General features: G+C 37.1%; 1 protein-coding gene across 2 annotated transcripts in view; it reads right to left on the bottom strand.

Moving 5' to 3' along the window:
- Positions 1-14,137, bottom strand: part of Lasp (LIM and SH3 domain protein Lasp) — a 211,381-nt gene that overhangs the window by 63,107 nt on the left and 134,137 nt on the right. For both annotated transcript variants that reach the window (XM_075362452.1, XM_075362453.1), the window contains exon 3: positions 11,461-11,545. In XM_075362452.1, the coding sequence (XP_075218567.1) occupies positions 11,461-11,545 (85 nt within the window). The remainder of the gene's footprint in view (positions 1-11,460; positions 11,546-14,137) is intronic.

Below are 14,137 nucleotides of genomic sequence, written 5' to 3'. Positions count from 1 at the left end.
GCACATTTTTCACTTTCTTTGCAGTTAGTGTCGTTGTGACCTTCTTTACCACATCGAGCACAGATCTCAGTTTTCGTGCAAGATGTTGTAGTATGACCAAAACCTTGGCATCTGAAACATCGCCGTGGGTTGGGTATGAATGGTCGTACCCGAACCGAGAGGTAACCCACTTTAATCTTCTCTGGTGGAACAGGGAGATTGAATGTTAATATAAGAGACGGTGTCGGTTCTTCTGTTCCGTTCTGCCGTCTCATTATACGCTTCACCTCAACAACATCTTGGTGGCAAAGCTCATCAACTATTTCCGAGATATCTATATCTAGAAGGTCTCTACAAAAAATTACACCCCGGCACGTATTTAACGTTTTGTGGCATTCTGTACTTATATTTATACCACCCATATTACGGAGACGTAAGATAGATCGACTCTGCTCATCGTTGAATGTTTCAACCAGAATTGATCCGTCGCGTAATTTCCTGATATTCTTCGGGGAGCCACTTGCACCTGTTATGGTTTTGTTTATTAAAAACGGTGAGACCTTTTGAAGGGAGCCACCTTCCTGACTATTTTTGAGAACAACGAATCTAATATTTTTATATTTTGATTCTTTCTCTTTTGTAGGACTTTTATCCTCGTCAGACGAAGCTGATCGAGGTCTCTTCGCAAGACTTGAATTGGTGGTTTTTTCAGATGGACCACCAACCATCATTGTGTTAATTGTTGGAACTGAAATTTTGGTCCCACGAGTACCGGCGAAAAATGGACCACTCCAGCAGAGCGCACGCGTACTGGAGTTAGAGCTAAATACAACTGGGTTCGCCCTGGTGCCCAGAGGACATCGTTCGGGACTCACTACGTAGAGCCATTCACCCATCGGCACGATTTGTTCCCACCTTGGGTTACGGTTGCGTTTCGTAAGATGTCGCAACACCACCGAGTGTTAATGTAAGAAATATCAGTGTAGGATGTTGTTGTGTAATTGTGTAAGTGTGTATGTTGTAATTTATGTAGTGTTCTTGGTGTAGTATATGTGTATAATGTAAAGTGTTCTGCAGCTCACTGTATAGTGGGAAGAATAGCTGCAGAGGCTAGGCCCGTGGGGACGCCAACCCCCAAAGTCTTAAAGAATAAGACTCCCCGTCGGGGTACTTAATATACACATGTCCGATTTAAAACACTACCCGCTGAGCTTTCTATAATATTTGAATCGGCTGCCTGACTCCCATACGTTTTACTGGAATGGACTCATACAACAAATGAAAATCGCACCGACACAGTAGACTGCTACTGATAGCCACAAAACAAAAGCAATCAAAACGCTCAGAGAAGATGGTGTTTTCACAAGATAAAAGTGTTTTTATTCTTGGGTCGTACTTTAGCACGCGATCAGCAGTTGCAGCGCAAGAATGTTTTTGTTATAAGTACCGTGATAAACCAGCACCTAACAAGACATCAGTTTTAAGGTTAGCGGCTACATTTAGAGACAGGTTCTTTAAAAACAAGGAATACAGGAGATCGATGACAGTGTTTGATGCAGACATAATCGCTGAAATTAAAGACCGATTAACTGCCTCGCCAAAAAAATCAATTAGACGCTTGTCAGCTGAAATTAATTTACTAAAATCAACCGTTCATCGGACGACAAAAAAATTAAATTTATGACCATATTGAATTCAAACTGTTCATCGACTTCTTGATCCAGACAAAGAAAAACGAATAGAATTTTGTCATCTGTTTTGTCGATTCGTGCACGAGGGTTATTCGTGTTATGGACCCGATTTTTTCACGGACAAGGCGTGGTTTCATCTGGACGGCTACATAAACAGCCGTAACAGGAGGATTTGGAGTGCTGAAAGTCCTCACGCGTATCGTTCAAAACCGCACCCGCAGAAGATGGGCGTACGGTGTGCAATATCACGAAAAAGAATATTCGGTCCTCTTTTATTCGGGTACACCATTACTGCAGAACAATATCAGAATATTTTATTGCACTTCACTGCATTCTTGGAAGACGAAAATCGATACTGCCGGTTGCAAGATGACGTTGCAACATCACACTAAGCGCATTTAACTTCTGATTTCGTTAAAGAATTCCTTGGTGATCGCGTTATCGGTCGAGGCTTACGACCACCAAGATCTCCAGATTTGACTGTGCCAGATTTTTTCTTTGGGGTTACCTCAAAGATAAAGCCTACAGCCACAAACCACCAACACCTGAACGACTGAAGGTCGATATCGAACAAGCTGTTTTAAATATCGACCCGCAAACTCTGAAAACACTTGCAAGAAACACAGAGAAAAGCGTGAATTCATGAAGATGGCTGCCACTTCCAGAATTTACGCCAGAATTTAAGGTATCGGAAAGTTTGGAAATAAAATATTTAATTTAATAACTTACAAATGCCTTTTTTAAATTTAATTATACCTACTGACATTGACATAGACGGGTTGATATGGGACTCCCTGTATTTTATCAGAAAACAATATGGATTCTAACCCATTTCGAATGCTAAATGATTATTAGTAATACAACACATACTTCTTTAAAATCACATCTCTGTTCAAAAACTCCTTTAAATTCAATATTTTTTCTGAACCAAAAGTTCTTGCCTAAATTTCTGCAACTACCATATAAATTATCCTTTAAACGATCGAGCCACCACTATCTCTTCACTAAGATGGTCAGGATACCGACTGAAATCTTTCAAATCGATGACGACTCCACGAATAGGGTTAATAAATGGCCCAAACAGTGGAGTTCTTCGGTGGGGGTCAGTAAAAGCCGATTTATTACAATAAAAGTCTCTGAAAGCGGATGGCAATTGCGTACAAGTAATGTAGATATTTAAGTTTTGTACATAATAAACCCGACAACTAATATCCCGATACTTTTTAAATTAATCAAAATGAAAGTTGTTTGATAAGTAATTAAAAATAGTTCAATTGCATTTTAAGTAAATGATTTTAAAATAAAAATATCATTAATAAGTACAAAAGAAGCTACGATGAGTTCATATTAACATTAAACACTGCAACGTAAAGAAAATTTGTAGCTGCTAATTAAATTCCGGGATAAATAACTCTTTTTTTGTGCATTTATTTATAAATTTCTAACTATTACGATACCGTTGGAATTCACATTAATCCCTAGTAAGCCTCTTTCGACAAACATATTTTATCTCTCTTCAATTTAAAATAAAAGCAAGGTTTCTTGCTTAAATTTTCACGTAAACAATACCTAATTTCATTTTTTTCTCAATACATTGAAACGCTTTTTTCAAACATTACCTTAAATAAATACTGCAGATAATATTTAACATATTAACTGCTATTATCATGTAAGTTTGGAAAAAATACGTTATACTAGTTACATGAATTTTAAATCTCGTTATTTAATAAAAAAACTTTATAAATGCATTTATCCTGTTATGAAATGAATTCTGGAACAAAAAAAAAGAGAGTAAAATAGAATTTTTTGTATAATCATCGCAAATTACCGTCCGATACAAATTTTACATAGAAACAAGTAATACAACTGGAACTTCAATAACTATCTACGCGATCTAAAAATGAACTACTACGGTGCGATTTAAAAAATTCATTTTTCTAAACTACGAAAATAAACATCGATAATAATTTTAAAACTATTATAAATATTTCCAAAGGACCCCCTAACACCTACTAATTGGAGATACAAAGCGAATCGTTTATAACGGCGAAATGCATCGCGTTTCATAACATCAATACTTTAGAAAATACTAAATCAGAGAAGTCCTTTAAAAAAAATATCTAAAAATTACAGTTCTATATTCTGTACAAAGTTTTGGAACATTACCGTACCGGTATTTTCCCAGCAGCTGTTTCAATACAGATAGGAAAGAAAGCTATTCGATTAAAAATATTTTCAAAAATTACATAGATTGTTTTTTATATACTCGCGATTCAGTTAAATATTCAAAAGTATAAATTAACTTATAGATATTCATTTATTAGTTCTGAATGAATCAATCCGTAACTTAATTTAAAAAATTTTACCTATAGCGAGAAATCTAACGCAGCACAGATTGATTCTAAACAAAATGAAGTCTGCCCGTCAGATGATCCGTAATAATTTAGCGATACACTCTGTTTTATGCGACATAAACAGCGGAGATGCGTGTTTCGCTCAAATTAGAAGAATGCAGAAAGTCGCCGATAGAAAATACCGTTTCCGCGGTAACAACTCGTACGAGTAAAGCCTCTCAGTTTTCTCTGTACCCTTGAACACTCTATTTTAACTTTCAGTCTATACTCGACCGACAGCCGGTTAGTTAATTACCTTTATTAAATATCCCTCAAGATTTTATTCGCTAACGTTTAGAGAAAAATTACGGTGCGAGTCTTAATCAAATTACACCTAAAGACCGGTAGGAAATATTGTACTCGTATAATAACACTAATAAAAATTAATTAATTTATATCTCATAGGACTATATAACGCTACGTGTCACCACCCGATTACCGTTTACGTGTATTACGTATTATGCGGCTATTCGGCTAGCGTTCACATAGTGTGTAAATACAGTAAGCTTTCTTGAAAATGTTTCTCGTAACGTATCGGGTTGAGCTTTAGTACACTCGTCGTTTTAATTTTATTATAATTAAATCACAAAGATGAGAATGACAGAACGGCGTTTACGTTCTTTTTCAACGAATTAAAAAATCGTGTATTGATTGAAAAACCAGGTAAATCAGGTCGCAAGAAAAAAGCTCTGAAACGTTGATGAAAGCAGCTTCGGAGATCATATAAAAAAAATCCACTTCTATTGCCGAGCGCTGAAAATAAGAGGGCTTTATATCGCTTAAACCAAAATATGTAGACGTAGAACAAGTATTCTACGAACGTATTATAAGATAGAAAAGGAATGCGATTATAGTGTTATAAGAGAACCAGCCGATCGCTTGTTTTCATAAAATAAGTCTTTATATTTATATACTCGACAATAATACTATAAAACTGCTCGTTTTTTTTTTAATTTTTCGTCCGATCAATTTTATTTATACGAATAGTTTTTAATTTTGTCACGCTTTCAATTGCTCTAATGTAATGACGTTTTCAAACAGATTGAAAATAAAATGCATTCGTACACCGAATGAAAACGATTACGACAAACAAATAGTTAGTTCGGTTAATAGTTCAAAATTAGCACTTTTTAAAAAAAATAACCTTTACGACTAATCGCCATGTAAAACAATAAATACTACCGATTCTACAGTCATAATAGTTTCGTTTTCTTGCGGCGACCATAAGTATTACTGAAAACGGTTGCAACAGTGATTAATAACATTATGCTAAACGTTAAAACAAATATTTGTTTCCGTTTTTTTCAGTCGAAATATACTAGATGACCGTATGTAATTAAATATAAAAACAAATAAAAATTCGACTTATATACTGTCACCTTTCTCGAATAAAAAAACAGTAAATGCGAAAGGTTAAAGATATCGGGGATATATTCTCGATAAAAAATAACCGGATGGGGCTTGAAGGGAAAAACGTAAAAAAAATAAAAGCACTGAGGTAGGTAATCCCCACGTCCGGAACATAACATCTACGTTCCACGTCCAGGGCGGCAACAGCTGTACTTAAGTACATTACATATAGCTGGCTAACGGGGTTCCGAGTGTTGTTTCTTGGATATGCTTTTTTCGGCCGATTTTCATCTATAGGCCGAATTACAGGACTGGACTTTGCGGCCACCTGCAGATACGAAATTCGTAACGATTATGGAAACGGATTAATACCGCCTTTAGAGCTGGCGATGTGGCGGCCACGGTCAAAGTTATTTGCAGGTGTAACGGAGACCTTTCGTCGTCCACATGCCCCCCGCGATGGCAAGCATGTAGTTAAGGTGCCCATGTTCGGAGCATGGGAGCCCTGAAAGCTTTGGTGTATAAGGGCCTGGAGTCAGTGCAGAGACTGCGCATCCGCTCTCTGCCAGGACATATGCCGGTTCCACCGCAGTACCGGAACGGACCTCCAGGGTTGGTAGCCCTGGAGTGGGGGTGTACCCCGGCGGCTAGCCTTACTACTGCAGCTCCAATACAGAAGAAAACGGACACTAAACCTGAAATTCAAGTCCGTCTTAGTGAGATTTTAGTCGATGAAAAGAAAGTGACAGCTACAGAGTCTGTTATGGAGGCTCCCAAGCCTCCTGTAACTGAAGTGGCCTCTAAGCCTCAGAGGCCACAAAAAATTTCACATGGGGGAGCCTTACAGGCGATGACCTTCTCCGCGAACACGATGCTGTTCGTAGGATGGAGAAGAAGAGAAAAAAAGGATGGCCGAAAGGAAAACCTAGGTCATAATTTAATTTAAAATTAGCGAGTCGATAGTACAGTGGAACATCAATGGATGTTTTTCAAACATCCATGAGCTCCAACGCTTGGTACATGATGTAGACCCGATCTGTATATGTCTGCAAGAAACGCATTTCTGCCGAAATGAAAATTTTAAATTAAAAGGATTCGATATATTTCGGCGAGATCAACCGCCAAATGTAAGAGTTAGAGGTGGAGTAGCTATATTAACATCGACTAGAGCTACCACCGAAGCGGTTGTTCTAAATACAAACCTACAAGCGGTCGCCGTTAGAATGAAGCCTCCGCTCCAGGTCACTGTCTGCAGCATATACTTGCCGTATTTTGATTGGAATAAGGATGACATAGCAAGACTAATTTCCGAGCTTCCCCCACCTGTTTTACTGGTAGGTGATTTTAATGCTCATAATTCTCTTTGGGGATCAGATCGAGTAGATCCCCGTGGAAGAGAACTGGAAGGGTTCCTGATGAATTAACTTATTATTTTAAACGACGGATCAGGAACCTTTTTCAATGCCAGAGATGGAACGACGTCCTGTATAGATCTTATACTTATAAGCGGATCGATAGCACCGAGGTACAGCTTCCATGTCATAGACGATCTGCATGTAAGCGATCATTTCCCGGTGCAAATTGTAACTGATGTTACAAGAACAATATATCCCATCCCTAAAAGATGGTTATTTGAAAAGGCAGTCTGGACGAGCTTCACAGCTAGAACGATACTCCCGGAAACAACTGGAGTTATCGGAGACTATGTCGACGCCATAACAAATGCAATAATTGAGTCGGTATCGAGATATATTCCCAAAACATCTGGGAAACTTACGAAAAAACCCGTTCCATGGTGGAACGATGAAATAAGTGAAGCTATAAAAAGAAAGAAAAGGGCGTATAACGCCTTTAAGAAGCGTCCTAGCATAGAAAATCTTGTTGCCTTTAAGAAATACAGGGCGTATGCAAAACGTCTTATGATAGACTCGAAAAAACGATCCTGGCAGCAATACGTGTCATCCATCGACAAAACTACTACTGCATCAGATGTTTGAAGGAAAGTGAAGGCGATTTGTGGCGTAATGATTTTGCTCCCATAACTAGCCTTCAAGATGAAGATGAAATAAAAGACACTCCATATGAAATTGCAGAGCTGTTATCCAATCACTTCGAAAAGGCCAGCAGAACGGCCAACTACGAGGAAGGTTTTCGAACCAAAAAAGAAGAACTCGAAGGTCTACTAAACTTCAGAACTGAGTATAATTACTCATATAATGTACCATTTAAAATGGAAGAATTCGCGAAAGCGTTGGAAAAAGCAGGTAACACAGCTGCTGGTCCGGATGAAATCCATTATAATATGATCAGGCAGCTGAATACCACTGCAAAACGCAGATTATTAGAACTTTATAATAAAATATGGCGGGATAGAACGTACCCGCAGCAGTGGAAAAAAGCTCATGTTGTTCCAGTACTAAAGAGAAATAAAAATTTAACAGACCCCAATAGCTATCGTCCTATTTTTTTGTCGTGTGCTATGGGAAAAATACTGGAAAAAATGATTAATAATAGACTCGTCTGGGTTTTGGAAAAAGAAAATCTGATATCACCGTATCAAGCAGGTTTTCGGCAATACCATTCTATCACTGATCAAATGATCAGCTTAGAGGACATTATATATAACAGCTTTATTAAAAGGAAACATTGTGTCGGAGTCTTCTTTGATCTTCGGAAGGCTTTCGATATGACCTGGCGTCATGGTATAATGCTCCAGATACATGAATGGGGCATTCGTGGCAATCGGCCTATACTGATCAGCAACTACATGAATGACCGTACCTTCCAAGTACGCGTCAACAATGAATATTCATGTGAAAGAATCTTGGAAAATGGCATACCGCAGGGTTCGCCGTTGAGCGGTACCTTGTTTACCATTGCCATTAATAAATTGATACTAGCCATTCCAGTAGAAATCAGCAAAAGCATCTATGTTGATGATCTGGCAACTGTGTATGCCAGCAACAAGACTGCTATGGTGAGGTACAAATTGCAACGAGCGATCAATGCTCTAAATGAAGTTGCAAGGAATAACGGATTCCAATTCTCACCAGAGAAAACGTGCTGTGTACACTTTTGTAGGAAGAGAATTCCTCATCAAAGTCCTGCGTTGACAATTGACGATAATCCAATACAATATAAAGATAGCGTAAGATATTTAGGACTAGTATTGGATAAATCCCTTACATGGGGATTACATATACAGGACTTGAGTGATAGATGCAAAAGAGCCCTAAACATTATAAAATGTTTATCGAATTTAAATTGGGGCTCAGACAAAGAGAGATTATTGAGATTGTATAAAGCATTGGTTCAATCTAAACTAGACTACGGATGTATCGTATATTCATCCGCTAGAAAGTCGCACTTAAGAAAGTTAGACGTAGTTCATAATAGCGGAATAAGATATGCAACAGGCGCTTTCCGCACAAGTCCGGCGGCTAGTCTGATGTCTGAAGCCGGAATAATGCCACTACATTATAGAAGAGAGATCCTTTTGTTAAGATATGCAACAAATGTATGGGCTTTCCCTGCTCATATAAATAATAAATTGTTTACAACAATCATCCTATGGCTGCAGTATATGAACATCGTGCTACCTATTCCAGACCAACCGGAATTAGGTACCACGAATTAAGAAGAAAATATGAAATTGCTATACCAGAGACACTAGCAATTTCTACTAGAGAAATACCGCCATGGATCTTGCCAGCGGGAAATACAAGTTTGGATCTCTCTCAAGAAGAAATAAAAAAGAAACCAGCAGTGATCATCCAGCAGGAATTTTTAGCAACCGTCAGTAGTTACGAAGAACATATTAGAATTTATACTGACGGTTCTAAAACTGAACATGGTGTTGGATGCTCGATATATGTAAATGAAGAAGCCCACTTTTGGATACTGCCAGATGTGGCCAGTGTCTACACGGCAGAACTCACTGCAATTCAGCAAGCTCTTCGCTACACTGAACACTATTGCGAAGAGAGAGTGCTAATATGTTCCGATTCATTAAGTGCACTCGTCGCAATTCGAAACAAGAACATTAAAGATGTCCTAATTGCAAACATCCTGTCCATTTTATACGTACTAAAACAACGAGGACAGCGATGCGTATTTGTATGGACTCCAGGGCATGCTGGTATTACAGATAATGAAATCGCAGACGAAGCTGCCAGAAAGGCAACAGTCTGCGATGATTTGGATGCATTTCCTGTAAGAGTGGCAGATGTTAAAAACCGTCTAACAAACAAAGTAAGAAACAAGTGGAACGCTGAATGGAGAAGTTTAAATACAAAATTAAACTCAGTTAAAACTTCTTATAAATGGAAAAGCGACTTTAAGTTGACTCGCCGTGAACAAGTAGCGGTGATCAGACTTAGAATAGGTCACACGCGATTAACAAATTTATATATGTTAACCGGCGAAGCGAGACCAATGTGCGGTGTTTGTAATAAAACACTGACAATCAAGCATCTAATAGAAGAGTGTACCATATATGAGGACCTCAGAAAGAGGTTCCGTTTTACAAATAATATTAGTGCTGATCTGGAAAATGGAAATGAAGAAAATATAGTTGCATTTTTACACGCCAGTGGACTTCTTAAAAGTCTATAAAATGGAAGTTTAAAGCTGTGGTAAAAGATACTCTAAGCGGTAGTTTTATATATACCTATAAGGGAGTCTCGAAGCGTGGCACGTATAGTGACGGGAGGTAGCCCTCTTGCCTAGGCCATTTTGGCTCACCTGCATTCAAGAGCAGTGAGTCGGGGTGTGTCCGATGATGGCATGGGGGACCCTCAAGGGTGGATTGAGGGCGCGAGGCTATGGGTGTACGCCGTGCATGCCTATGGCCTGATACAAGAAGGATTCAACTGCCACGGCACCCTGGCACGACTGATATACTGATCAACGGCGGTTCTGGTCGCCCCGAGGGTGCTTAAACAAATTATAAATGAGACTTCGTAGAAGAAAGAAAGAAAGATATGGTATTGATAAGTTTAATTTTAATTTTAATTTCATGGTCTTTTGAGAACCTATCTCAAATTTTAATATTGGGGCCCTTTACACCCCGTAAGTGTTTGTGATTGTCCTTGTCTTTTATGTTTTAATGTTTATTGTGAAGTTTGTGTTTTTAAATAAAATGTAAGGGCCCTTTACACCCTTACATATGACGATCCTGATGGAGATAATAATTTCTTTTAAAAAATGTGACGAGGGCTAATGACCTAAGCAGTCGATGCCCGTAAAAATTTAAAAAAAAATAATAATAAAAAATAAAAATATATCACTCGCATCAAAGCACACGACCGAACTATTTTTGTACTACGCAACATAATAATTCAGCTACACAAGAAACGTATTAATATCTACAAGAAATATTATTATAAATTATAATTCTATTTTTACTAAATTACCAAATATAAAAACTTTCCTTTTACAACTAAATATTACGCACCATGGATAAATGAACAACGCTGTTTAGATAATCCTAAATATTCTGCTTGCTTGTTTCATGTGCACTTAAATATACCAGTATGTACTAAAATCTTCAGAACAGATTGAGCTCGTTTGGACAACTCGCACAGGTAGCACGTTTTCTTAAATCGAATAAAGATAGACTGTATTAATATTTATTTTTTAATCAAGCCTCTTTTCAAAAGACTTACTTTTCAAACGGTTTACATTTCACTTTTAGGAAAGGTTTATAAATTTTTTTTTTCTAGTCTGCTCCAAAACTTTTGTGAAAGAGCCACAAAAATGTAGTCAAAGAGCCATATGTGGCTCGCGAGCCACGGTTTGCCGACTCCTTGGTCTACGGCTTCACGGTTTCCCTCGATTCTTCCAGACAAATCCTGGAACGGTTCCTTTTTATTAACATCGGAATAAATTACCACCTCTGACACGAGCTACCAAAAGCTATTTACTACTACAAGGTATCGACGGTAGAATAAAGAATTCTTATCGTTACAATAAAGAAAAATAATTTTAATTAAATATCTCGATCGAGAGAATAAAAATACATAAAGCTTAAAAAAATTCATATTTACGTTTGACTGGATCTTCGTATTTTCTGCAATCCTCTTCAATTCCGGTGTCTCGGCTACTGTTGTGGCTTTTGCTTTCGGAATATGTCTGTAAAATTACAAATAATTTTACACGTTATGAATAGGCATGATGTAACAATATTATAAAAGCGCATTTCATGTTGTGAAATTCGCTTCGATTTGATTTTTTTATATTAGTATATCCATTTTTATAAAAAAAAAATAATTTTTACTCGCCTTATGAGTAAGAAACTTAAACGTAAATTTAATTTTAAAAAAATAAATAAATAAATAAAAAATAATAATAATAATAATAAATCTCTCGAGTTAATATGGATTCCAGCACTTTTATATGAATACTAATTAAACCATAACAGTGAAAAATTTTCTAGATGTAGCAATGAAGATGACAACGACCTAAGTAACACTCCACTTTCCAGCAGGGTACTGAATTTAAAAAAAAATAATCAAAATAATCATCGATAAATAACAAAAAAATGCTGTTTTGTTTTTTTTTTAATTTTGTTCAGAATGTTTCACAAAAGAACCCAATAAATCTTCTGTTATTTTAACTCTTTTTGATTATCTTAAGTACACTAAATGTGTTTTTTGTTTTTTTTTTACTTGCGTCATAATCTGAACAGTGTAACGTGTTTAGTTTTATTGTTTTTGTCCCCGCTATCTCTTTTCATATTAATAACGATTTCATATTATTAGCAACGATGTACGATCGATTATAACTGTTGCCGTAAATAAACAGAGTAGACTTGGTCTGTCAGCCCAAAAGTCTACGCTAAAGTAAATACCTAACAATTTAAAAAACCGTTCGAGTGGCGAAAATTATAACTATATTTAAAGTCATATTTTGTTCGCCTCGTATGAGAAACTAACATTTTATGATTGAAATAAAATAAAATTCAGAAATCTGTACAGAGTCACTTGTAAAGTTCAATAAGTACACGAAGTCTATCCGACTACATTCTAACGAAGAAGTGGCTACTAGAAGGTACCCGGCGTAGTACCGCGTATGGAACCGGGACGGCCGATTCGACTTCTATGACGTTTAGCCGAGGAAGGGGACTACAGAGAGAGAGAGAGATGGACCATCACTGGTCAGGGTTGTTTTAACATTTTGGACATGACCGTTATACCACCTGGTTTTATTTCACCTTCGCTCTGATAATCACCCGAAGCGGTCAGCAGTAGACTGAATTACCAAACCCACCGGGTTGGTCTAGTGGTTAACGCGTCTTCCCAAATCAGCTGATTTGGAAGTCAAGAGTTACAGCGTTCAAATCCTAGTAAAGCCAGTTATTTTTACACGGATTTGAATACTAGATCGTGGATACCGGTGTTCTTTGGCGGTTGGGTTTCAATTAACCACACATATCAGGAACGGTCGAACTGAGACCGTACAAGACTACACTTAATTTACACTCATACATATCATCCTCATTCATCCTCTGAAGAATTATCTAAACGGTAGTTACCGGAGGCTAAAGAGGGAAAAGGAAAAAGAGAGAGACTGAATTACCGACTATTCTGTCGGTTTCAATCTGTTATCGATCTTCATATATTTTCACGATCAGGAATGCGTAGAAAACAGTGGAAAAGCTCAAGATTAATATGAAAGAATTCAGAATCGGCTGTTACTTATTACAGGACACTTTTCTAGACTTTATTTACAGGTTTGAACAGCGATCGATAGTTCAGACATCAGCGACGTAGAAAACTACGTCTTCTGTTACTTAGAACTGAATTATCTGGCGATTAATTGGAGAGCGATAAACGTCCCGTTACAAAAAAAAAAAAAAAAAAAAATGTGATGTTCAATTTTAGTACAATACGCATCAGTTATTTTGGAAATATTAGATATTTGTGTTTTCTTCATTAATTCCCACTCTCAACAAATCATATGCAATGCTTGTTCACAAACCGACAGGTTCGACGCGGGGACCGCAACCGGTAGCGCTTCGGGCACGGCAACGGCTCTATGTTTTGCTGCAGGAGAGTACACGGTATACAATATGTACGAGTATAAAAAATTAAATTAAGAAATAAATTAAATTTAAAAATTTAAATACCGTGTTCTCAGCTAAAAAATGACCGATACTTTGATAATTATTTCGTTTACGACTCATATCGATAATTGTAATTTAAGTATTAAAAATAATAACTTAAACGTAATCGAAATAAGCCGAGTAGATAACCGAATAAATCGATCGGTTACAAAATTAACCCGTTTTGAGTTTACAGCGAAAACGTCGACGGAATCTTACCGATCGCTATGAAATGGATTAAAATAAAAGGAGCTAAAATGGAAAAAATACTAGCGACGATCACTCAAAGCAGCAATTTCTATTTTAATAATGTGGGAAAATTGTAATGTATAAATAATTAAATAGGATGATGCAGTATAATGAATAATGAAAGACATATGGCGAATGAGTAACTCAACCGGATATAGAGCTACGGAGCATACCAGAACGAGGAGAGGAGTACGCTTAGAGTCGACAGCCGCCGATGTAACGCGTAGACACTAAAATGCAGATGAAAAAATAATAACGTGAAATAATTTTAACTGCACACGCGATTTCCTTAATAAGACAAAAAGTTAACCGATCGCTGATATCACAACGCTTTCCGTTTTTAAATTCACTGTTAAATATATATTTCTGTT

This window comes from Lycorma delicatula, chromosome 4 (genome assembly GCF_047948215.1).
Source record: "Lycorma delicatula isolate Av1 chromosome 4, ASM4794821v1, whole genome shotgun sequence".
Lineage (NCBI taxonomy): Eukaryota > Metazoa > Arthropoda > Insecta > Hemiptera > Fulgoridae > Lycorma > Lycorma delicatula.
Note: the sequence above shows the minus strand (reverse complement) of the source record. Positions and strands in the feature narration are given on the sequence as shown.